Source organism: Lemur catta, chromosome 9 (assembly GCF_020740605.2).
Source record: "Lemur catta isolate mLemCat1 chromosome 9, mLemCat1.pri, whole genome shotgun sequence".
Lineage (NCBI taxonomy): Eukaryota > Metazoa > Chordata > Mammalia > Primates > Lemuridae > Lemur > Lemur catta.
Genome location: NC_059136.1, coordinates 41519562 through 41546808, shown reverse-complemented (window position 1 = coordinate 41546808; position 27247 = coordinate 41519562). Strand labels below are relative to the sequence as shown.

At 32.4% G+C, this 27247-nt stretch overlaps 2 protein-coding genes across 3 annotated transcripts in view; one reads left to right on the top strand and one right to left on the bottom strand.

Moving 5' to 3' along the window:
* Positions 1-20749, bottom strand: part of MRPL13 (mitochondrial ribosomal protein L13) — a 37695-nt gene extending 16946 nt beyond the window's left edge. The window contains exons 1-5 of the mRNA XM_045561859.1: positions 20440-20749; positions 18650-18773; positions 8964-9057; positions 4917-4977; positions 902-988 (exon numbers count right to left, since the gene is read on the bottom strand). Coding sequence (XP_045417815.1) covers positions 902-988; positions 4917-4977; positions 8964-9057; positions 18650-18773; positions 20440-20466 — 393 coding nt within the window. The 5' untranslated portion in view covers positions 20467-20749. The remainder of the gene's footprint in view (positions 1-901; positions 989-4916; positions 4978-8963; positions 9058-18649; positions 18774-20439) is intronic.
* Positions 20750-20768: 19 nt separating this feature from the next.
* LOC123645218 (MDM2 binding protein) overlaps positions 20769-27247 on the top strand; it is a 64413-nt gene continuing 57934 nt past the window's right edge. For both annotated transcript variants that reach the window (XM_045561858.1, XM_045561857.1), the window contains exons 1-6: positions 20769-20955; positions 21789-21869; positions 22884-22957; positions 23053-23201; positions 24871-24929; positions 26448-26592. In XM_045561858.1, coding sequence (XP_045417814.1) covers positions 20838-20955; positions 21789-21869; positions 22884-22957; positions 23053-23201; positions 24871-24929; positions 26448-26592 — 626 coding nt within the window. In that variant the 5' untranslated portion in view covers positions 20769-20837. The remainder of the gene's footprint in view (positions 20956-21788; positions 21870-22883; positions 22958-23052; positions 23202-24870; positions 24930-26447; positions 26593-27247) is intronic.

The following is a 27247-nucleotide window of genomic DNA, read 5'->3' as shown; positions in this document are numbered from 1 at the left end:
CTTGAACAACTGTTATAACTTGATATTCTAGAATAAATTTCTACATTATTCCTTCAGTATGAACTATAAGAGCAATTATAACCTGGTAATGACAGCAATTAGCACATATTGTGCCAGGCCCTGTTCTAAGCATTCTACAAGTGGATTTTATTTAACCCTTACAGCAATCTTCTAAAGTAGGTACTATTATTATGTCCATTTCAGAGATCAGATAACAGAGTTAATAAGTAATTAGCCCATGTCCATGCAGTCAGTATATGGGGCAGCATGGATTCAAACCTAGGTAGTCTGATTTGAGTATGTATGCAACGATTTTTATTACAGAAACTCTAGTATTTCATTGTATTAATGTTATACTAAAAGGAAAACCTAAGTATGTAAAACAGTATAATGCTAATAAATAAAAATGTTGATACTTTTTTCCCAAATAATATTTAGCTGAATAAATTTTGAGTAGGAACAAGTATTCTAAAGCTAAATCATGGGAAATAATCAACAACCAAAGTTAAGTTATTAATCCATGATATATAGAAATTTTGCTAGTGGTTACATAAGAAGTAAACTAAATTAATACTTTTTTCATAGTTGATGAAATTATCAATGAATACTTCAATTTAACAGAGGTTCTGATCATAGCTCCTTGTTAAAAAAAAAAGTAGTTATTAAAATGAAAATGTAGCACAGACTTTTGATTTTTAGTCCAATGATTGCTCATTTTATGGTATAAAATAGGAGTTAACTATCATTTTTTATATATACATGTTCACTTTAAAAATACAAAAATATATCAGAAGTTGGCATAAAATTATGAAAATAAGTCTACACCATTTATTGAAAAAGGAGAGAAAACATTTAATTCAAAATTTCAGAAAAGCATCATTATCAACGACTACTAACTTACCTCATCTGGAAAAAGATGCAACCTTTGCATCATTGTTCTTCTGTGAAGGTTTTTTGGCAGCATGCCATAAATAGCTAGTTTTACAATCTGAAAAACAGATATTCATAGGACTAAATAAGAAAAATGTGACTCAGCATGTAAAGAAAGCAAACACAATTAGAGATGGTGATGAAAACAAGTGGCTAAGAGTCAACATGAATACAGGAAAGAAACAGACCTAAGCAGATATGTGAAAGTCATAGAAAAGAAACTTTTATTACTTTGTACATTACTATTTTCTTTAGGCTCTAATGTTTAATATATTATTTAGAAAAAGAACAAAAGGAAGAGACTAAAAGTAACCTGCATATGTGCCAATTTTAGACAGCACAATTGATTTTTATCATCTGCACTCACATTTCAAGGGTATAATTTGATGTGTGTTAAAGCTAAACCCACTAAAACAATACATGTTAGAACATGTTGAAATTAGAATTAACAATCTCCTATATAATTTTGAAAAAATGTTAACACTTAGTAAACTATTACCTATTTAACTATTAATATTAATTAATGTATTTTACAAATAATATTCCAAGACTGTACTAGTAATCAGAAGACTGCATTATGAAACAAATGCTCTGACAAGTCACGTGCACCGAGCACTGATTAGCAAATTATGTCTGCTGGCAGAGGCCTACTGTTCCAGACAAACAGTGTTTGGATTGGAAATAAAATAACTGACTTCTTCCTTCACAATTCATTCTTTTTCAAAATACAAAGTTAAGACTTAAAAAAAACAAAGATCTTTTAATGAGGTAATAATTTCAGTGGATTTAACTGAAATATTTCCTAAGCCTTCATCAAAAATTTGTTAATGCATTTCAATCTTTGTTCATAAAAAATAATAATTTGTAACAATTTTTACAAATGTTATCCAATGTCAAATTCTTAATATTTAAAAAGTTGGACTATACTGCCTCCTAGTGTAAAGTTAATATATATGAATAAAATACAAACTTTAATTTTAAAAACATTAAAAATATTTATATAATAGTAAAACAATAATTTATTGTAACAGCTATGGCATATATTATCAGAAACCCTTCTAACTTTTGATACTGTTACATGGAAATCATATTAATAGTCAAAATAGAATACTTTTACCTATAAAATTTAAAAACACACCAGTTATGAAACAGAACATTAAATATTTCCTAAGAAGTAATCTTCGAGTACATTTTTATAAAACAGACATAAATGATACAAAATAAATAGTAAAGCATGGAACTTCTAAATGGTATGTCAGGTCTTATTGTAATAAAATATTCCTTTCCTCGACTTTACCAAGAAAATTTTAGGCATTATTACACCAAACAAATAGTTGCATCCTGACAGTAGATATTTATTTTTATTTACTACTTTATCAAAATAAAAGAATATCTTCAGAGTCTAATAAAACTTTGTTCATTTATGAATATATTTAAGTAAAAAGTTAAAATAGTCTCTAATGGGGAAAACGCTCTCTTATCCTATGAGTATAGTTCAAAGGTCAGGTCAGAGTTAAGGAAGGAAAAAAATCATAAAACAGTAATGGGACATTTTGTTTTGAGTAATATTGGGAACTAATATATGGATTATAACTTCTCCCAATATATAACTTAAAAGAAATAACCAGTGAAGTGAGTAATATTGTTTATGAAAATACTTTTTAAAGCATGAAACCAAATTCACCCTTCTTATGGGAATCAAAATCCTACAAGTCTAAAATTTAGGTCTTAGGTTGGTGTAGCCCCATGCACTTGCCATAAGCTAAGTAAATCTTTTTTGAAGAAATTTATTTTTAACACTGGTCTCAAAAAATTCTGAGAGATAAAGTTCCAAGGTACATGAGCTTACCAAGTATACTGAGTGGAAATAATAAATTGCAGACCCACAAACACCACAAATGTTAGACTTAGATATAAATGCTAAGAATTATGTTTATTTTGTATAAGAAAATATAATAGAGAACCAAAAAATGACAAAGGAACAGGAAACTATCACAACTGACTAGCAAATTTGAAAAAGAACCAAATAATAAAACTTCAAAAAAAGATCACTGAAATTAGGACCTCAATAAAAAGGTTAATCAGATAAGGCACAGGTGAAAAGATTACTAGAGAACTGGAATACAGAGCTAAACAAATAATTGAGAATGCAGCACAGAAACAGTGAGACATCAAATAAGAAAGAGTGGTATTGAATCATGCACAACAAAATGCAACCATCTACTGGAAGTATAATCAGATTTCCGAAGGAAAAAAAACAGAGAATAAGGAAATCCAATATTAGAAGCTTTAAGAGCTAACAAGTTTCCATAACTGAAGACACCAATTCTCAAACAAAAGAAACAAGACTCAAAAGAAATACATGAAAAACAATGCCAAAGAAAATATCTTAAAAATATCCAGTAAGAAAAGACAGAGTACATCAAAGAAATAATTAAACTGATATCTGACTTATGTACAGCAATAACAGAAGCTAAAATCCACCGAATAACAGCTTCAAAAGCTGAGAGAAAAAAAATGACTATCATATAATTCCATATATAGCAAAACCATCTTTCAAGAATGAAAGCAAACGTTAAAGATAGTTTCAGACAAAAAAAAGGTAAGTTCAATATTAAGAGAATGTGGCTATAGGAATGCCAATGGGAAGTACTTTAACATATTGACTGCTACACTAGAAAAAAAATTTTTTTCCTTGGGGCCACGGTGTTTTATTATGAAAATAGAATAAAAACTTCAAAAACAAAACGATCCTTTCTAATTTAATGAAAGATTTGTTATTGTTTATTGTTTTCTGTGCATGAGTTATATGCAACTTGAAAAATAGTTCAAGATGCTCCCAAGGTGAAGAGATGTGTGAGTCACATATGCTCCACAAGGCCCCGGGCTCAAAACTAGCTTGAGTTAAATACAACTCACGTGGCAGTTAATGTGTTAAGGAGAAGGAAATTGATCCCAGAAGGAAGACTGAGTTATAAGAAGGGACTGTAAGCAAAGAAAATCACAAAAAATCAGTAACAGGATAAACAATAATAAGAATGATGAATTGGAAGGGTTTTAAAATATTTTGAACAGAGAAAGTATTTAGTTATGGAGGAAGGATGGGTATTAAAAATCTCTAAGGGCCTTCGTTTGATTTGCGGAAAGGTAAAGATACTGATTAACTTTAGACATATAATAAACAAATTCAATCAATCCAAGTGAAGGCAAGAAAGAAGAGGAAAAAGAAAAATTCTAGCTATATGTTTACAACAAACACATCTATTAATATAATAAAAGGACTCATTAAAATTGAAACAATGAAAAATAATATGAGGCAAATACTAATCAAAAGGCAGCTGGTATAGCTATACTAATATCAGAAAAAAACAGACCTCAAGGCAAAAAGCATTATTGGAGATAAGGAGGATCAGTACATATTGACATTAATCAATTTTTCAGAAGGCTTATAATTCCAATCTTAAATTCATCTAACACTAAACCTTCAACATACACAAAGCAAAATCTGACAGACCTATAAGGAAAAATTAACTAATCCACAATTGAGATTGTAATAATAAATAAATAATAAACTCTTTCAGATAAACAAAATAAAGTTAACAAAAAGGTCAGTAAGAATATAACAACATACTTAGCATGTTTGACAAAATATATACACATACACATACTTATATACATCTTTCTCTGTCTCCCTGACCCTAAGGCATTTTCAGCAAACTCATATACTAGGTAATCATGTAAGCATCAAAAAATTAAAAAGAAAAGTATGAGAATTCTTTAACTGAATGTAAAACTAATAAACACTAATTGGAAAATACATAGAATTGAATGATAATGAAAATAATACTTAAAGACGTATGTGATACAACTAATGTGAAGAATTTATAGCCTTGAATGCTAGCTATACTACAAGAGAAAGGAGATTGAAAAACTGTGTCTGAATCAGTTTTTGTGCAGATGATAAATAAAAAGTACAACAGACTTACCGCCACTGGATCCCTCTGGTGAAGCTGAGCAGCTGTTACTTGTCTAAATCCACCTGGGTAGCTGTTAAAAGAAGCAAAGACATTACAACTGGGCATATGCTATGGTATTATACTCTTAAACTGATCATTCTTTTATAAGAAGAAAACTAATAAATTGTTTCTGGAAACTATGCTGTTCATTAGCGTTTTCAAAATTAAGTAGTAACTATGCTATGCTATTTGAAACGCTATTCTCTTAAATGGTCAACTATCATTAGTTCATAAAAAGCTCTATATCTTAGAAACATTTCTTGTCATAACTATATTTCTAAATGAATTTTAAGTTATTCATTCATTCATTCATTATGAGGTAGATTATCACTGGTTGATTTAAGAAAGAAATAGCAATAGGCCACAATATTTCATGTTCTCTGCCAAATTAGACAAATTGCCTGTATAAGCCAGGGGTTAGGTCTGGGGAAAATGTTGGTAGACTATCTGGTTCTGTGGTCAAGTTCACACTCTAAACAGATAATCCTGTTCCCTCTTAACAGTTGGTAAAAGGTCACTGTTATATGTTGGTTCTAAGTAACAAAATATTTCATTGTGTTCAGATCAAACATATATAAAATGAACAAACTGGCAATTAAATATAGATTTGTGGTAATATCAGAGACAGCTTAGTAATTTGGATACCCCACATACAGGTTTGGAATCTAGGTTTTGCTAGTGACTCCCAGTATAATATTAGGCAACTCATTTTACCTCTTTACATATGATTTTAATCACAGAAAAAAAAAAATTGGAAAGCCAGCATGGAGCCTGCAAAAAACCTTAAGATTACCACATGTTATTCCTTCCATATGTTTCTTTTGACAAAATTTGAAAACATGTTAAAAATGATTTAAGGAACCACATTTTAGGTATAAAAGCTAAGAAATCAGATTTAGAAGTTTGCTGGGAAAAATGGGTAATTTTCAAAACTGATAGTCTTTTGTTTCATAGAATTTCAGTTTTAGAAAAAGAAATACCTGTCCAGATTTCTATTCCTGTATCCTTTTTCTTCATGGAAAAAAATACAACTTTTATGCTAAAACTTATCTTTCTAACCCTGGGATGGCAAATTTTAAAGCATAATGCCATTTACATTATATTTCCGGAGTCTGGACTTCATCTTGAAGGATTTGAAAAGCTAATGTAAAATTCTGAATAGAGGAATGACTTGACTAATGCACTACTTAGTTGATTTTTACTAGTGAAAAAATAACTACATTTCTTCCTCCAATATGGGATAGCCTGGATAGAGTAAGAGAAAATTTGTTTTAAATGCTAGCCAAGAGTTTTCATTCAAATTAATTCAATAAGCACTTAATGTCTATTATGCTGGGTACTGGGGACACAAAGCTACATATGAGAAAATCCTGTTCTCAAAAAAAATATGACTAAATAAATTCTGTTGCTACAACTAGTAGTAAGCTGTATCTCTAATGCCAATACATTTTAGATGACTAAAGAATTACATGTCAAAGTTCCAGATGCATATATGCCTTACTCATCTAACCCCTAAAACTATTAGAAATGAATGTTTATGAAAATATGCATAAGAAGGGATTTTCTGAGAATAAAAACAGAATTACAAAGGAAAAAACAGACTTAATGTACCAAAATTAAATAAAAGTAGGGTAAATAACATCACAAAGAAAACTTACAAAAAGTAAAAACTATAATTTTGGATTAATATTCTTAATAAATAAAATGTTCATAGAAAGTCATAAGGAAGGCACTGAGACCTCACTATAATGGAAATGTAAACAACCAGATGCATATCAAAATAGCAGAGACTTATTATTATTAAATTATTTTTAATGATAACACTGTGATAGCACAGATTTGGGTAACATTCTTACATGGTCCTATGTATTAGTAAACTAATGCTTGGAAATACCTATCAAAAGATCTATAAATGATCATTTCTTTGATCCTGAAATTTATTATATTTCCAGAGATTTAAATAATCCTATTTAAAAATTGAAAAAGTTAGAAGATAAAGATATTTTCTGGCTCTTTATAAAAGCCAAATTTTTCATTTTAAAAAAGAGAGCAATGATTAAGTAGATAAATCATATTACTACACAGTGACCAAAATAAGATGTACAAAAAGGTTCTCTGAGAATTTCATATTAAGTGAAAAAGGATATAAACTTGTATGTAAATAGTTGTTATACTGTATTGTTTAGGGAATGATGACAAGAAAAAAAGTCTGTACATGTTCAGTACAAAGACAATTAAAAAAAAATTTCCATTCACAGTTGGTTGAATCCACCGATACAGAACCCATGGATACAGAGGACTCACTGCAGGTTAAAATGTTAAGTCACCATGAATTTTAGTTCCTTCTTTAAACTTTTCTATATTTTCTAAAATTAGCATGTGCTAAAAATTTTACAACTAGAAAGTTAAATTTTGAATACATAATTGTAATATGCTGTTATGAGCATAATAAAATAGAATTGTCTAATATATAAGTAAAGAGCCAACAAAAACAGAAACAAAAAGCGATCAACCCTATGGGTGATTAGGAAACAGGGAGGGTATCCTATTGAAGGTAGCATCTGAGCCAATTTTTAACAGGTAAATAGGAGTGTTCCTGAGAAACACAAGGTGAAATGGCATTCCAGCCAGGGGAACAACATATGCAAAGGCAGAGATGTAAGAAATAACATATAGGCTAAAAAGAAGGACCAAAAAGAAGCAGTGGCAATTGGGTGCCAATAACTTGTAAAGGAGTTTGAATTTTCATCTATTGGTGAGAAAGCACTAAGGATGGGGACTTTATCAGCTGATGTATATATTACACTAGCTGTTCACTACCAGCTGTGCTGTTGTTTTCCTTCATTTGCAGTAATACTACAAATATTATTGCTATAGTAATTACCATAGCATTTTGTATCAATACTTCCCCTTATGCTTATATCATGTTATTCTGACTTTTAATATTTCTTCCCCAACTGCCTCTCAATTTTGTAGAGCTTGTTTGATACACAGAGATTTGCCAGTAGCAGAAATTACTAAAGATGGATGTAAATTTAGTTTTCTTAAGTTATATAAAGATTTCATGAATGTGTTTTAAGGGGAGGAATAGGCAAAGGCTGGCTCAAGGAAGCAAAAGAGTTATTCCAAACATTTAAGATGCACTTGGGCAAGAGATGAAAAGAAACAGATGGGAATATCAAAGTGAAGGTACAGTTGGAAATATAAGAATGATTTTGACCAAGAATGAAAGATCAACATTTCTCATTATAACCTGGATGATGGTACAGAAGGTATACTTACTTAAATTTGCACATGACCTGAAGCTGTAGGTTTACTAATACATTAGATGACAAAATCAGGATCTCGAAAGATCTTAAAAGGCTGGAGGTAAAATTTAACATGGAGTAATCTTGCAACTAGATTAAAATACAACTAAAGCACACAGGAAGGAGAAGACATGATTCAACAGGACCATGGTGGAAAAAGACTTAGGAGTTTTAGCTGACAGTAACCTCAATGAGCCATGTAATTGCTATGGCCTTGAAGAGGGGTTCTATTGAATAGAAAACTGCCTGACTGAAAGATGGAGGAAGGAGTCCCATTGTACTTGAAAACCACTAGAACACACCTAGGTGAGTGTATATGAGAGAGATACTGACAAAGACTATACTTAGAGAAGAGTGACCATTCCTTAAACATCTCATGAATTTTCTTATGTTCAGGATGGTTCTGAAAACAACATTAAGGTGAATTATAGGAAGCAGAAAGAAAGAAGGTTGGCTAAAAAAATGAGAATAATCTTGATCAGAAGTTATATGAAAAGCTTTTAGGATAAATAAATACTGTTAGGTAATAGCTAGTATTTGGTATACTGTTGTGGGTTTTTTTGATTGAGTAAATCATATATGTAGCATGAGTAAAATTAGTATTTTCTTAAATGCCAATTTTTAAAAATATTATTTTTCTTTTAAATAAGAGTAATCATTAAAGTAATATGTTGTAACTACCTATTTTCCTTGACAATGGCATTCTTACCCAGTATGTGAGGAGTATACTTTTTGTTCCCATTTGTTTCCAGAAAATGCAATGTGTCTTGTGTTCATAATGACGACATGATCCCCACAGTCACCTAGATTTAAAAAGAAATAAGAAAGATTTTTTTCAACCCTATTTTTTTTTGGACAAGTTTTTTGCTTTGTATTTATTTATTTTTATTTCAGCATATTATGGGGGTACAAATGTTTAGGCTACGTATAATGCCCTTGGACCCCCTGCTCCCCCACCCCAAGTCAGAGCTTCAAGAGTGTCCATCCCCCAGACAGTGCTCATTGAACTCATTATGCATGTATATACCCATCCTCTCCTCCCCCTCCCATCTGCCCGATGCCCTATGAATGTTATTCCTACATAAAGATTTTTGTATGAAAACATAACCTTAATAAAAAGGGCCTGGGTTATTTATAAAGCTTATCAAAGTCCAAACACCACATTAAAAAATAAAAAGCAAGTCACAGTACAACATCAAAAATCTTTGAACAGATTTCTGTTACTTTTTCACATAACATCTAAGTATAGAAAAAGTTGGCTGCCCATTTGGAAAATCTCAACACTGAAAGGTAAAAGAAATTTAATAAAGATGCCAGTAACAACAATATGTCTTATAAAGGCAACTACTACTATTCCTATAATTCTTCCCACTAATAATTATACTTCACTAAAAATGTTTCTATTAAGTACCTTTAAATATCTGATATAAATTTTCCCTTAAAAAGGGCAGAGAAAATGAGAACAATATGCACAAAGACATAAAAAAGTATGTTTTACAATTGGTAAATTGAAAACAAATGTAAAGCATTACAACTGATTATGATTCTTTGCAAATTTAGAGAACAACAGAGCACTATGATTCTTATGCTTAACTATAGTGGGAAGTTTTTTCCCAACTGCATTTACATACAGTAGTTAAATTTAAACTGCCACTCTCAACTATTACTACACAAGCATACCTTACAGGACAGATGATCTGAAAATCAAAATATATACATTGCATTAATTTTCTAGTGAAAAGTACCTCTAAGTCTGCTTGTTCATCTAAAAACAAACTAGAAAGCCAACATGTAAGTATTCACATGATTTACTATAAATGATAAAATCAAGTAATCAGAAACATTTATTAAATGCCTGTCCTACTAATAGAAAAGAAAAACAAACTTCAAAAGATTCTAGAAGCTGAAGAAAAAACACCACTGAAAAATAAGAAGTATAAATGCAGCATATATATAAACAAAAGATTACATTATAAGATTCTATGCAGACCTCTGAATTTGAATGACATAATTTTCAGAGAGAGGTTCATAGATTATATAGGACAAAGATAAAGAAAAGAGGACAAAGCAAGTGGGTTTTCGTCACTAGAGTGAAAGGAAATACAGAGGTAAGAATGAAAGACCCGGGAAGCTTGTTGTTAGTGGCTGAAAAGTATAGTTTGGCAATATTTGATTAAGTGACTAAAGTTCCTAAGAGTGACACATAGTTGGCTACTGAGGCAGCTGGGCAAATGTACCAAAAGAGCAAATAAATAGGGTGAGAAGGTATCTAAAGAGACTCCAAAAATGCTGAAATCACCTTCACTTTCATCCAGACATTTGTAATCCAACTAAAGAAACTAAGGCCCATTAAGATTAAGTGATTTGTCAAAGCTCACACACCAAGTTACCTACCACACACTTCAGGTTCTTTCTGTGACACCTATTTGGAGGAGAAATGCAATCTTTAAACTTTCCACTAAAACTGAATTTATTTTTGAAATGTGGTAGGTAAAGATATGCACAAAGCATCTTGAGCCACTCAAAAACCATTTCCAGAGAACAAAAAGGATCTTTCAAGAGACATCAGACACAATACCACAAAGCAAATGAAAATCATGTTCTTTCAGCTCTAAGATATGAACATCTAAAATAGAAACAAATATTTTTCCTTGATAATTTATGCCAAATCTCTATTAAAGACAGTCTAAGAAGCATTTCTCTACCAAATTTAAGCAAAACTAACAAGCAATTAAGTATTTTCTTCAAATTGCATTAACAGTAACACAAAAGTCAGTATTATTGTAAAATGCTGTAACTCTGGATATGGTATAATTGCTTCTAAGTTTCTGTTAACCAAGTACACAGAGTTTCATTTTTAATTTTTTTTTAAATTTCATAATATTAAGAGGGTACAAATGTCTTTGTTACCTGGATACCATGCATAATGCTTAAGTTGGGGCTTTTAGTGTGCCCATCACCAAAATAGTATTCATTGTACCTGACAGGTAAGTTTTTACCTCTCACAACCACCCAACCTCACCCCTTCTTGCTTTCCAATGACCTCTACATCTTTTTATGCCCATGTATGCCCATCATTTAGCTCCCAATTATTAGGGAGTACATGTGGTGTTTGTTTTTCCATTCCTGAGATACTTTACTTAGGATAATGGTCTCCAGTTCCACCCAAGTTGCTGCAAAAGACATTATTCATTCCTTTTTATGGCTAAGTGGTACTCCATGGTATACACACACACACACACACACACCACATTTTCTTAGTCCACTCATGAATTGATGGGAACTTAGGTTGATTCCACATCTTTGCAATTGTGAATTGTGCTGTGATAAACATTCGAGTGCCAATGTCTTTTTGATAAAATGACTTATTTTCCTTTGGGTAGATACCAGTAGTGATACTCCTAGGTCAAATGGTACATCTACTTTTATTTCTTTGAGGAATCTAGATACTGTTTTCCATAAAGGTTGTACTAATTTGTAGTCCCACCAACACTGTATAAGCATTTCTTTCTCTCTGCATTCACGCTAGCATCTATTGTTTTCTGACTTTTTAATAATGCATTCTCACAGGGGTAAGGTGGTATCTCATTGTGGTTTTAATTTGTATTTCCCTGAATATTAGTCATGTTGAGCATTTTTTCATATGTTTGCTGGCCATTTGTCTCTCTTCTTTTGAAAAACAACTGTTCAGTCTTTTGCCCATCTTTTAGTGGGGTTATTATTTTCTTGCTGATTTGAGTTCTTCATCTGTAGGATGTTTATTTACTCTGTTGATTATTTCCTTTGCTGTGCAGAAGCTTTATAATTTAATTGTTCCATTTATTTATTTTTATTGTTGCTGTATTTGTCATTTGCCCTAGGCTGATGTCTAGAAGAGTTTTTCCTACATTTTCTTAGGGAATTTCTATGGTTTCATGTCTTACATTTAAGTCTTTTATCTATCTTGAATTAACTTTTTTATATGGCAAGGGATAGGAGTCTTGTTTCATTCTTCTGCATTTGGCTATCCAGTTTTCCCAGCACCATTAACTGAATATGGCTTCCTTTCCCCAGTGTTTGCTGTTGTTGGCTTTGTCCAAGATTAGTCAGTTGTAGGCAGATGATTTTATTTCTAGGTTCCCTACTCTGTTCCATTGGTCTATGTTTCTACTTCTGTAACAGTACCATGCTGTTTTGGTTAATATAGCCTTGTAGTGTAATTTGAGGTCCGGTAATGAATTATCTTTTTGAGTGTAGAATTTGGTTTGCTATTATTTTGTTCAGGGTCTTTGCATCTATGTTCATAAGGGACACTAGCCTGTAGTTTTCTTTTTTTGTTGTGTCCTTTCCTGGCTTTAGTATCAAGGTGATACCGGCTTCATAGAATGGGTTAGGGAGGATTCCCTCTTTCTGGATGTTATGGAATAATTTCTGTAAGATTATATGGCTAATAAATGGTAAAGTTAGAATTCAAATCTGACTCTAGTGACTTCACAGGCAAATCTTATCCTTTTTGCTACAAACAAGATGGCAAAAAGAAGTGGTGGGTATAATGCCATATGGAGGCAATGATATCACTCACTAGTCAATCATGTCCCCTTTTCTGTTAAGTTCTAAGATCTCAGAAATCCTTCTCAACATACTGCTCCTATGTTTACGTTATTTACCACCTTTTGTACTTCCCTATTTCCAACTCCTCATTGGGTATTCAAGGAAACCTACAGTATAGAATAAAATTTTCTAGCCCTATTTATCAGTTCTTTTCAACAGTACTGTCTGTGCCAGGTAAGCCACATGACTATACTTGGTATTCTCTGAAGCATTATCTCATTATCCCCATTCAACACACACACACACACACACACACACACACACACACACCCTCTCAAGCACAGGCATATATACACACATCTTCCAATATTGTCTTTGCTCCTTTCACTAGGAATGCCCTCCTGATTTACCTCTACTACTTAAATTTTATCCATTCTTCAAGTTTCAATATCAATATCAGTTCTTGCATAAAGCCTTTCCCAATACAAAAATCAACTTCCTTTGATTTTGTAAAGATGCCTGAATTTTTCTCATGATACTGAGTTAATTTTACCTTCTGCTGGCATTTGTGTAATTTTATTCCCTCTAACTAGATTATAAGCTCCCTGCTAAAGACTCTTAATTGTACATACCTTATATTAATATAATGATAGTTACCAGCCACAATAAGTGTTTTTAAAAAAATCCCCAGCGTTCAATTTAAACTCTGAGATATTCAGACTCCACGCATGAAAAGATTCAGATAGAGACATCTACTAAGTTTGGTGGGAATCTCAGGCTCTTCTAAAATCTGCTTTATAAACCCTTTCTCATTGATGAATTAATCCACTCACTATGTATTACATACTTATTAACTCCAGGTACAATTCTTGATGCTGGGAATATAGCAACGAATGTTAACCAAAGTCCCTGTTCTTAATGAATCATGCTCTAGTGGAGGTAGACAGAATACAAACAAGCAAATGAATATATACACAATATTCCAGGAGCTGATAAATGTGGGGAGATAGAGAATAATGGGGTGGAGGTATAACTAATTGATACAGGTTTTTGCATGAACTTAAGTTTTCATTTCTTTGGGATAAATGTCCAAGAGTGCAACTGCTATGTTGTACGGTAAGCTCATGTTTAGTTTTATAAGAAACTGCCACACTCTTTTCCAAAGAGGCTGTACCATTTTACATTTCCACCAGCAATGTATGAGTAATCCAGTTTCTCTGCATCCTCATCAGCATTTGTTGTCACTATTTTTTAATTCAGCTGTTCTTATAGTTATGTAGCAACATCACACTGTGGGTTTTGATTTGCACTGCCCTAATGGCTACTCTGTTGAACATCTTTTCATGTGCTTATTTCCATCTGTTCATGTATTCTGCCCACTTTCTAATTAGATTTTTTTTACTGTTGAGTTTTGAAAGTTCTTTATATATTTTAGATATAAGTCTTTTGTTGACTATGTGATATGCAACAGTTTCTTCTAGTCTGTAGCTTTTCATCCCTTTCATAGAGTCAAATCCTTCCTTATAAGCTCTTTGGTTTAGCACAGTGGTTTTAAAATCACATGTGATATATTATGTTAGGGTCCTAAGAAGGTGACTCAAGAATCAAGGGTACGGGGTCTTTTTCCTTCAACAATTGTAGTACTGCTTTCATATGCTGAGTTTCCCTGTAAGATCTGCTTTGAGAAATGCTTAAAAAATACCTATTCCAAATTAGAGATAAACAACAAAGTTAAGCTTTGGCCTTTATGTTTGTTTCCAACCATGGAAGGACAAATGTCCAAATGGCTGCTTTACTGTTATTTTTGGCATCTCTGAACTTGTGCACAATGTGATGAATGATCAGGTAGTTTACCATAAAGTCTACTGAGTGTAAAGACACTGTAATAGTAACAGGGCATATATTTTTCAAATTTATTGGTAATATCTAAACATTCACTTCCAAAAGAAGTATTCTTGACATAACCTGAAGCTAAATCTCCTTCAGTGCTTTGTAGGGTAATATTCTAGGAGTGAGATGAAATATAAATGTGCAGTTTAGATAAGTAATATTTGAAAGATTGACAACTGAATAGTAAGAGAGAAAAATGTTAGATAGACAACTTTAAGAAGACCATAATAAACTTACAAGGTAGAATACTATAGATTAGATGATAAATCTGATCTTTTTGAATAGCTTGGTGTGCTAGGATTCATAACATTAACACTTAAGAACTGTATACATATCAAGCCGAGAAGCTTCTGCACAGCAAAGGGAACAATCAACAAAGGGAAGAGACAAGCCACAGAATGGGAGAAAATATTTGCAAATTACCCATCTGACAAGGGATCAATAACTAGAATATATAAGAAGCTCTAACAACTCAAAAAGAAAAAAGTCAAATAATCTGATTAAAAAATGGGCAAAGGATCTGAACAGACATTTCTCAAAAGAAGACATATAAGTAGCCAACAGGTATATGAAAAAATGCTCAACATCATTAGTCATCAGAGAAATGCAAATCAAAAGTACAATGAAATATCACCTCGCTTCAGTTAAAATGCCTTTTATCAAAAAGACAGGCAAGGAAGAAGGTTGGTGAGGATGTGGAGAAAGAGGAACCCTCGTACACTGTTGGTGGGAATGTAAATTAGTGCAACCACTATGGAGCATGGTATGGATGTTCCTCAAAAAATTGAAAATAAAACTACCATATGACCCAGCAATCCCACTGCTGGGTATATATCCAAAAGAAGAGAAATTAGTATATCAAAAAGGTATCTGCACTCCCATGTTTACTGTTGCACTATTCACAATAGCCAAGACTTGGAATCAACCTAAGTCCATCAACAGTTGAATGAATAAAGAAACTGTGGTACATAAAGACAGTGGAATATTATATGACCACCAAAAGAATGAAATTCTCCCATTTGCAACAACATGGATGGAACTAGAAAACATTATTAAGTGAAAAGCCAAGCACAGAAAGACAAATGTTGTGTGTTCTAACTTATACGTAGGAGCTAAATATTAAAAACAATCGATCTCCTGGAGACAGACAGTAGAATGACAGTTACCAGAGGCTGGGAATGGAAGTGGGGAGTGGGGATAAAGTAGAGATGCTTAATGGGTGCAAAAATATAGTTAGATAGTTGGAATGAACAATATTTGATAGCACAACAAAGTGACTATAATTAACAATAAATTAGAGTATACTTTAAAATAACTGAGAGTAGAATTGGAATGTTCCTAAGACAAAGAAATGATAAACACCTAAGGTGATGGATACTCCAATTACCCTGATTTGATTAATACTGTATGCCTGTATCAAAACATCACATGCACCCTATAAAGATATACAACTATTATGCACTCATAATAATTAAAAAAAATAAAAGAACTGTATGCAACTTTTATTTCATTCCATGCAGACCAGGAGTATTTAAAGATAATCTAAAGATAATTTTAGCAATGCTAAAGAAAAGTTTCCTTCTCCTCCCTTTCAATACTCACATAGTCCTCTTCAACTAATTAATCTGTTGGCAGAAGAAGTGGAGTGCTCATGAAGAATAAGAAATATTCCACAAATCACCACATACCCTTTCTTTTGATTTATCAGAAGCCTGTTCAAAAGCTCCCAATTCCCAAATTCAGGAGGGCAACTCTAATTTGAAGGAGGAAATTCCTTTACTAATTCCACATCATTTCAAACTTGACCCACATTTTCCATAAATGGGAAAGTGGTTTTCTATAACACTTCACAAAGTTCCATTTGACAGTTCAAATATTGCATACATTATGTTCAGATACATAATTGGTTAAATATGATAGCCATTCCTAGAACTATGACCTCCATTTATAATATTATTTTTCTGAGAAGTTGTAGGTCCATTTTCAAACAGATGTGTTTACAGTGATTATAAGCCCATCATATATGTATGCTTAATAAATGCTTATTAAACCAATTAGGAATGAACTCTTAAAATACAACATATTTGTAAACTGAAATTTAAGTTTTGGCTTTAGTGACATCTTGTGGACATGAGAAGTTTTGCTGATGTAAGTTACACAGTAAATATAGTGAAACAAAAATGCAATTCAGTCTTTAAAAAGTAAATTTCTAATTTTGTAGAAACCTGACAGGCAGCCACAATAGCTCTTCTGGTATTCTAGCAGAGAACGTATTCATCAGTTTCTAAGGAATACTTTTGCAATAATGACCTGTTTGAAAGGAAGCAAAACTTTAACTGAGTGAACTGGTACTGCTATACTTGGAGATGGAAATTAAGTCATTACTACTAATTCCACTTTCCCTCAAATTTTGTATCATTTGTATTTCTAAAAAGACAACCTAAGAGATCTTGTTTATCACTTCCTGATGTCATTGCTAAGGAAAAAACAATTAAGCAGGAAAACAGTGTAAGTGGCTAAGAATCACCATACTGAAGTGGAATGGAGAATTTCCTACATGAGGAAATAGGCACCTAAGTTCTAGTCCAAGTTCTACTGTAAATATAGGTGAATGACAGTGGAAAGTCACTTTATTCTTCTGATTTTTGTTTTCTCATCTGTCAATGAGGTGGTTAAACAAAATATCTAAAGTCCCAAGGAATTAAACATTTCTATGAATTGGTAATTCTATGACAATGCATTTTTCTGATCCGCCAAAAAATTTTTTAAAAATTTGATTGATTTATTATTAGTGAAAGGATAAGTTTGTTGATCACCATTTTACTCATTATTCGTAACATGCATAGACATTTCACAGAAGAAGAAACTATAAAGGCCAATAAACAAATGAAAAGATTCTCAGCCATATTTGTAATCAGAAAAATGCAAACTGAAACCACAAAGAGAACATTTCCCATTTACCAGAGTAGTCAAAATTAAAAAGAATGAAAATATAAAGTGTTTCTGAAGATGAGGAGTAATGGAAACTTTTACATACTGTTGGCAGGAGAGGACATTGGCTTAAAGACTGAATAGTTTCCATGTACCTTAAAACCCAGTAACTCCTGTCCTTTGGGCATACCTTGGAAAAATTTTTCCATGTGTGCACAGGAAAAAAGGTACAAGAATATTGATAGCAACATTGTTTGTAATGGCAAAAAAATTGGAAACTACCCAAATGCTGAGTGTATGGGTATTCACTTCATCATTATAATCAATAGTTAATTTTCTTTAAAATGTACATATATTTTCACATATACTTTTGTATGTTTAATATATTTCACAATAAAAACTTGAACAATAATGTGATCAATTGCAGCAAATGCCACTGACAAGTAAGCAAGATGAGAACTAAAAATTGACATTTGTATTTGGCAGTGAAGTGCCAAGGTAAATGAAGTCAATCAAAACTATCTATTAAGCAGAACTCTTCTAGAATTAGAAACTTTTTGTTTTGTTTTGGAAGAATGATACAGAAAAGCAAATCTATTAATTCAAAACAGGGAAAAGTAAGCTTTACACACCTAGCTAGCTCTATATATCTTCCCAGGGGAAAGGATTTTTAGAAGAGAGGACAAGATTATTTCTCCTTCCAAAAACTCTCTATTCAAATGCACATCATTATGTGAAAAGGCACGTATAAGAGTGAACATTTCATTCATGGTGCAAATCAAGATATTTCTAAGAGTGAAAGGAGGGGCTACTGATAATTTTGCTGGGCAGTGGCATAAAATATGGTTGTCCCACAAATAAGCCAAATTCAGTTTAATATGCTAGTAGGTTTTCTTTAAGAATGGAAGAAGGGATCCTCAGGAAAAAAAAAAAGCGGGGGGGGGGCGGGCGGTTTCCCTCAATGCAGTCCAGTCAAACTTCACCAAGATTCTATTCATGCCTGAAAACTATTGTTGTTAATCACAGGTCTAAAACAATACTTACTTTGTGGATGGTACACAGGTTTATGTAATCCTTGAAGTTTTATGGATGCCACAGAAGCAAGTTTGCCAGGGGGCTGCATTTTCCCATCTAACAGGTACCACATTCGAGCAAAAGTGGCCCATTGCTTGAAAAAAAAGAAGGGGGAAAAATGAAGAAAATTCTAATTAAATGGAAATACAGTAATTGAATGTATTATTATATACCATCACAGGTATTTTACAGTTAATGTCAACAATTACCTTGGGAAAAAACTCACTATAGAATTGTTTTGTTTTTATTTCTATTTCTGGAAAAGAGTTTTTTCCTCATTATTCTGCAAAGGTAAACACAGTAATTTTCCCTGTTTTTCTATTAGCAGTATGACTCATGTTTTGTTAAAAATATTTCAAAGATATATTTCCCTTTACATTGTAGCTTATATTTTTTGCATAACACAGAATAGAATCCGGAGGAGTAATGAGAAGCTCTTATGAAAGTAGCAGCTGTTTATAAAGGTTTCAAAAACATTTGGAGATTGATAGGTACATTATATTGAAAGCTGACTGGCCAATTAGAACCTGAAGACAATTTCAGGAATTCAATTCCAGGGAAGAGTTAAATAGAACATTGTAGTTGCAAAAATAAAGATGGATGACGTTGAATAAATTTAAAGTTTAAAAAGCTGCCTGAGACACATCTTTAGGTTGCCTCAGGAATAGATCATTGTTTTTGTAGTATTCATCAGTGTCTTCAAATTCTAAGAAAATCCTAGCCCAGAAAAATCTTGACCAAATGCTTTCTATGCATGTACACAAGAAGTTAAACAATGCTGGGAAAAATACCACTAGGATAGCTGGTTTTAAATTTAATTATCACAAACCTCAAACCAGCTTTTATATAAAAAGGCCTGTTTTCCCCCATCCATTGAAGACTAATACTTTGATACTGTGACAGAAAAAAAAAATATTTTGGCTAAAAAAATACAAATGTTACCACAATGTCAAATAGCTACAAAAGTTTTTAAATTTTTAATTTCACTTCCTGTATTTACCTGATCACAGACAGGTATCAGTTCAAGGAAGGAATCACACTTGTAGCGGCACTGGGCTAAGAGTCATCTTAACCAACGTATTTCTACTCTTCCACTTGAAACCTGCTTCAACCTCAGCCTTCCAGTTGTTCAAACCAAAAAATCTTGGAATAATCCTTGTTTCTTCTTTCGCTATCAGCCCACATACAATCCTTCAGGAAATCTTACTGGCGCCATCTTCAAACAAAACCTGACCCCTCTTCAACACTACACAGTGTTACTAGCCTGCCTTGTGCACCATTAAGTCTAACCTGGATTACTGTGATACCCTCCGAATGTATTCTTTGCTTCTGTCCTTCACTAACCTCCATCTCTGAACAGTCTGTTTTGGACCCAGCAGCCAGAGTGCTCCTTTGAACACCTACGTCACATCATATTACTCCTTGGATCAAAGCCCTCCAACAAGTACCCCGTTTACTAAGTAAAACCAAATTCTTAACAAATGGTCTACAATGCCCTACATGATACACCTTATTTCCTCTCTGACCTTCTCTCCTAATACCCTTTCCAGGGAAAAAGACATGAAAAGGGCTGGCTGAAAGGAAGAGACGAGTACCAAAAGAACAAAAGCAAGTGGTTACCAGAATGACGACCTTCTTGTCTGTGCCTTCTCAAGGCACTTCCTGGCTGAGTCTCAGCTTCCCTACTAAATTCCCCCAAACCATCTCTCTCCTTCTGCCATTATTATGAACCACATCATGCCACAAGAGTCCAAGCTCACCTGGGGCGCCCTAGAGAAACTTGACATACTTCCCCACTAGCGAGACCGTCCTTTTTCCAGCAGCTAAACCGGGTCACGCAGCATTACTAGCTCGGCGGGAAACGCACAGACCCAAGCATCACAGTTCCGAGCCCGTCCAGCACTCCTTCGGTTAATCCTCCTTTCCTAGGTCCCCACGAATCTTCCTATGGTAGCAGTTTCGTCATGAAAAGAAGGAAACAATGCAATAATTGAGGAAATAGTTCCATAAAATAACCCACTTGCTGGAAAACTGAAGAAAACCGATGGAGGACACAATTTTCAGCCGACCTAGACGAAGGGAACCGGAAGTGCGTCATAGCGCGCGGCTGTTTGGATGTGGAAGCAGAGACCAAAAACTGGGAGTGATCTCTGAAGAGATGGATCGGTATCTGCTACTGCTGATCTGGGGGGAAGGAAGATTCCCGTCGGTGGCCAGTGGGGAAGCGGAGCAAGGGCCAGAGGAGTCGTCGGTTGAGGGTATTGATAAGCAGCCGGGTAAGCGCCGGGATGAGAAAGGGCGGGAACGGCTCGCGGAGAGGGAGAGAAGTTTGTCATCAAGTTCTGCTGGGGAGGGACCTTAACCTATTAACAGTTGTCCAATGAAGCTGTGCCTCTATCTGGGATAGATTCAATGAGGGCTGAAAAATATCATCTTCCTGGAAAAATAGGGACAAATTTGTGGATGCAAGATTCTAGCGTTCAGAAGTTTTGGGCCCAATAAATATTTAACAATAAATTCCCTGTACCTTAGTAATGGAATTTTCTGCTTTTTTGGAAACGTTTGCATTCGTTAAGCATTTCTGCTCTTGTGTTTCACATGCGGGTCATACACAAAGGAACAATATGGTTAAGGATCTTTTTGTCCTGGAGTTTACACTGTAATGTGAGCAGACATCCCTCATATAAACTAAGTTATAAAAACAAATAATAAATTTCCAATGATTTTATAATAACTGCGATTGCACTGCTTTTTGATGCTCCTGTTTAGACACTATTGCATTTTATTTTTCTTTTGTTTTGATGGTACAGGCATTTTGAGGAGGAAATGTAAGTGGTTGTGTATAAGGTATTGTGACAGAGCTTCCCCTCTCTTTAAAATTATTCTTTTTTGGATTTGTGCTAACTGGCTGGCATGTACAAATCGGGAGCCTTTCCTGTTTTCTCTCTTTGCTTTAGATTGCCTGTATCAAAACTTAACAGGTCTTGAGCAGTGTGTAGCTGTTTTATGTACAACATACTGATCTTGAAAGTCTCTGATGGTGAAATTGGAATAGGCCAGATTATGTAACTCTTCAGTCCTTTGAGTTAGTCTGTCTTTTCTTTTTCAGACTTCACAGCAGCAAATATTTATCACCTCCTGAAAAGAAGCATTAGTGCTTCAGTTAATCCAGAAGATAGTACTTTTCCTGGTAAATATAACATAAACCCCTTTTTTCTTTGGCACAGCAATTGTATTGGAAATTAATTAATTTGGCCACTTGGGAGTACAAGGAAATATTTGTTGACTGTGTACAAGGAGGTAACTAAGGGAATACAAAACTGAAAACTGAAAAAGACATTACCGCTTCCTTCCTGAGGCTTGAATACATAAAATTGTTATGAAAATTATTCTAGGTTGTCAGCTTGAGTTTTGCTCCCTTTATGAAATTTTCTTGTCCATTATGGCAATATGAGAAGGATTTTTTGTCCTGAGTAAAAATGCGTTAATAATGCTCCCACACTGACTTCCTTGCCATTTATTTTTTTATGTTCTTAGCTCTTAACTGACTTTGTTCAAAGTAATTCATAATTGCTAAACACAGTAGTCTTTTCTTTATTCTTACCTGCTTTGACTTTTTGAAGTATTCCACTTTTTTGACCACTCCTTACTTTGTAAAAATCTTTCCTTCCTTAGCTTCAATTGACATTATACAAACGTTCCACTTACCTTGATAATTATCCCCTCTTTTACTTCCTTATCTTGCTCTTTACCTGAGAACGTTCCTTAAAGGTTCAGAAAATGGAGATGCCAAAACAGACTCTTCAACTCCTCTGTCTAGCCAGACTGAACCAACCTACATGGTCTTTGGAAAGGGAATTGTTTTCACTAAAATGACTTACATGGTTTTGTGTTACTCAGTAGTAATTGTGTATGTATATTTTCAACATCTTTATCATGGATTTTAATCTGTTTGAAATGATTAAAATAATATGGATTTTGAATTGTGATGAACTGAAGCATAGTATTCATTGAGTAATGTTGCTCTTTAGGCAGATTGTTCTGTTTGAATTTTTAGCAGAGATTTTAAAAAGATGCATATGTATATAACTTAGATAACTATATATTTCAAAGTTATATAATTCTTTAAGTTCTGTATGTATGCTATGACATCTGCTTATTTATGACATGCATTTCTTCTAATAAGTATAATTTTGTCTTCAAGCCTGTTCAGTGGGTGGCATACCTGGTTCCAAGAAGTGGTTCTTTGCAGTGCAGGCAACATGTGGATTTTATCAGGTAATACAAATTTTAAAATAGCTTTTGGTGAATGTCTTTGCTAATATGAAGAATTGCATGAATCCATTATTTAACACAATCTTTTGATTTATTAGTTTTGTAGTTCTGATTGGCAAGAGATACATTTTGATACGGAAAACGATAAAATTGAAGATATTCTTCAAACAAATGCCGAAGAATGTTTGAGTGCTGTTGAGTGTTTTGAAGAAGATAGTAATAGCAGGGAGTCGTTATCTTTGGCTGAGTATGCTTATATACTTTTTATACTTTCTTTACAATATTTAACATTAGACAGTTATTTTAAACCATGAGGGTGAAGGTTACAGATTTTAGCAATTATACTAAAGAAATTCTAATTAATTGAAATTTTCAATTAATTTTGGAAGACATTAGGCAATTTGGGCCTTTTATCTGAATAAAATTCTTTAAAATGCAAAAATTGATATCTGAAAATGTTTTATTTCTTAAGCTTGCATAATTTCAAGAATTATAAAAAGTTATATTTTAATTAACATGTTACTTTCTTGAAGATAAATTCTGCCTGATATATTGTATTTTAAGACCTTGAAAAGAAATGTTATTTAATGTTAATAGCTAGCATTCAAACCAAAGTATCATTTTTATTTTTCTATTTGAGGCTGAAATGTGTGATTTCTTCAATTTATGTGTATCTTTATCTTTTCAGATAACTTTTAAAGTTCATAAAGAGTTTTTTGAGGATTATATACATGATTGAGTTCACTTTTAGGTTTTTTGAATTGTAAGTCCAGAATATATATAGATCCAGGTGACATAAGTTGTGATAATAATATTTTTCTTCGTGATATATCCCATCTCTGACTCATAGTTAATACCTTTTATTTTGGTCTTCTGTAATATTTCATGACAGAAAACTGCTTTTGTTATTATTTTAGTGTTCATATATTGTAATATATCTGTAAACATCTGCAGACTTAACACATTTCATTTTCCTTTTTTCCAGATTGTATTTAAATAATTTGTACCGATTAATGAAGGGAGGCCTTTTTAGAATCAGGGAAAGGTCACTGAACCAGAGATCAGTAGAAGTGGACTTTAGCTATTCGCTTAACTTCTCTGTTTTTTTGTTTTCTTATCCATAAAGTATTGAGGTCCTTTTAGATGATTTCTTAGGTGCTTTCATATACTCTTTAAAGCTTTTATCATTCCATATGTTTTTCCATCACTATTAAAAGATGACAAGTATAAAAGTATTTCTGATAAGTGACCTAATAGTTATTTCCACAAGAGGGAGCCTGAAAACTAGAGTTTAACATAAGATTCCTTTAGTTTCTTTTTTTTATCTTTTATATTTCATCCATGCTATGAGAAATGCCTTAAGTTTCTTAGGCAATTATGGGTTTATAATAAAGGATTTAAGTACCTTTATGCTATATAATAAACTATTCTGAAAAAAAATTTCATCATATGGATAAAACAGGTTTTGAAGACTCTGAAGAGGGTACCATATTCCTTAGTCAGAACTGTTAAATGCTATTCAGAGAAAAGTCATATTCTTCTTTATTAAATACTTAGCATTTCCTTACTTCTAAGATTCAGAAAAATGTTTGGCCTATTAAGATTTATATTTAATATACTAGATATAATTTATGGAGTTTTATTCCCTTTTATTATTTGTTGGGTGTGGTTAAGAACTTATACTCAGGGTTTGAATCATGGCTTTCATACATACTAGTTATGTAACTTTAGGCAAGTAAAGTGGAGATAATAGTATTATAGTAGTACCTCATGGGATTGTCATTAGGATCAAATGAGATAGTGCATCTAACATACTTAACAGTGTCTGGCACAGGGGTGCTTTTACTTAATATTGTCTATTATGATTATATGTAATGTGTATTTCTGTTTTTTTCTAACTTACCCTCCTATTTTAGTCTTTATGAAGAGTCTGCAGAAAATTTGCATCAGTTATCAGATAAGCTTCCTGCTCCTGGTAATATTTTATGACTGCTTTCAATAGTTTGTATCTTACATTACACTTTTTATGAATGAGTGATAAATTCATTCTATGCTAATCTTGAAATTCAAAATCAAAAATAATTTCTTAATTGAAGTTGATACAGAATGTACTGCATTATTTTAATGAAGTACATTACTGAGACATTACAGTTCTGTCCATTGTTTTCATTTAGTTAGACAAAAATTAGATCTTAGAAAATTAAATACCTGTATCTATTTCCTTACATAGTTATCACTGAAGAAGAATCTTTCCACTATATACCATTATTTTCCAGAGTGTGTTCTGTAAAACACTAGTCCTATAAACAACTCCTGGAAAAAGGGATTCTTTAACCTAGATAATTTGGATAGCATTCTTTTTGATGACGTTAGTATACATATTATCAAATGGAATGTCTTACAGTAAAAGAAGCCGTTGATTCAGCATTTTTCTACAAAACCCATTTTTTTACTTTAATGGACAGTATATTTTGTGAAATCCTATATCATAGTATTCTTAAAACTTTTTAAATCTTTAACTTTTGTTTTAATCAAGTAGCTGTTGTCTAAAATTTGATATAGTTGACATCCACAAATAACTTTGAAGAGCATTCTTTGCTGAATATTTTCATTATTGAAGGTCATTATTAAGCAGGTATTTGTTGTATCTATTACCTGTCATGCATTGTACTAGGAGCTGAGTATACAATGACAGCAAAGCATATGTAATTACCATAAAGGACACTATAGCTTAAAGTCTAATCCCTATATTCAAGGAGATCATATTTTAGTACAAAAAGTCCCACATAGAAAATAAGTGAATACTTTGGTAAATATATTGATTTTTTAAATGAAATGTGTCAAGTTCAAAGTATGCGTTGAAATATTATATAGTTGCTGTTTTGGTTAATTAGAGTACTTTCATTATCCAATTTATATTTTATTTCTGTTTCATTTTGATTTTTCTGGTGTTTCAGTAAATTTATAAATGTACAAAATTTAAATTTTTGTGAAGTTATTCTTTCTTGGGATTCAATGATGTCAGTATAAATTGCGTTTTCTAAGTATTTTATTGTCCTTTTAAAAGAGAAATCATTTATTTGAACATTATGATTTTGTTATCCTTTTGGTTAACAAAATTAAGTTATAGAAAAATATAGTGAAATTGCACAGGTTTTTTTTTCCTCTGTTGAGTACAATAGCATTGATGATCTTGAGAGCGATGTGTATAATTAACCACTGCTGCAGAATTGGCAGGTAATTATGATGTAGTTCATTGTTTTCTAGCATATGCTAGCTATTTCAAGATGATATGGCTTTAAATCAAATGAACACTTTAAAATTTTGAATTGCTATAGATGTATGTTGTTTTGAAGTATTTGAGAAATTCAAGTTAAAATTCTCCTTTATCTTCTAAGTGAACATAAAATTCAATTGTTCAGGACACTATTTGGAGACATTTCAGATCTAACATTATTTAAAATTACAAAAATGCCTTTTTTTCTCTTTTTAGGTAGAGCAATGATAGATATAATACTATTGCCTTCTGACAAAGATCCTCCTAAATGGAAAGACTGTTTACCGACTGTAGGAGCATTAAAACATTTGAGGGAATGGTATTCAGCAAAAATTACCATAGTAGGAAATCATTGTGAAATGTAAGCTTCTTTGTTGATATCTGATTATTGTCTGTGTTGTCTGTTTTCACAATTAACATGCTATTCTGTTTTTTAGACTCAGCATTTAAAAATTATTAAAATGTGACAAGATAAAATTTTATGTTTTACTTGTGATTGGAGATTTATTTCTTGAGAAGAAGCTAGATTTTTCTTATGTATATGTTTCTGGGATGTGTAAGATTTTAGTAAATATTATCAATGCTGTTTTATAATCATTAGTGAGCATTCATTCTGCAAACACACTGTGTGTTTTTGAACATAGATACACTATACACTAGATTTGTAATGTCGTATTTGTGTTTTTTGTTTTGTTACATGCTAATATAGAAATAAATATACACTGTCATATTTTCTGATATTTTAGTGAGGATTAATTGTATATTACAGTTTTAATCCTTAAATAGGTATTGAGATAAGATTTAGTATATTAACATCATGATTTTGTTTTCATTCAGTAAGTGTTTATTGAGCACTAACTTTATAACAAGCACAGCAATAAATGCGGGTAAGTTAAGAAGGTGAGAAGACATGATCTTTTTCATTGAAGTACAAGGAGAAACAGGAATGCTAACAGTCAAGATAGTTTGTGATAAGTGCTATTATAGAATTTCATACAAAGCTGTCTGAGAATAGT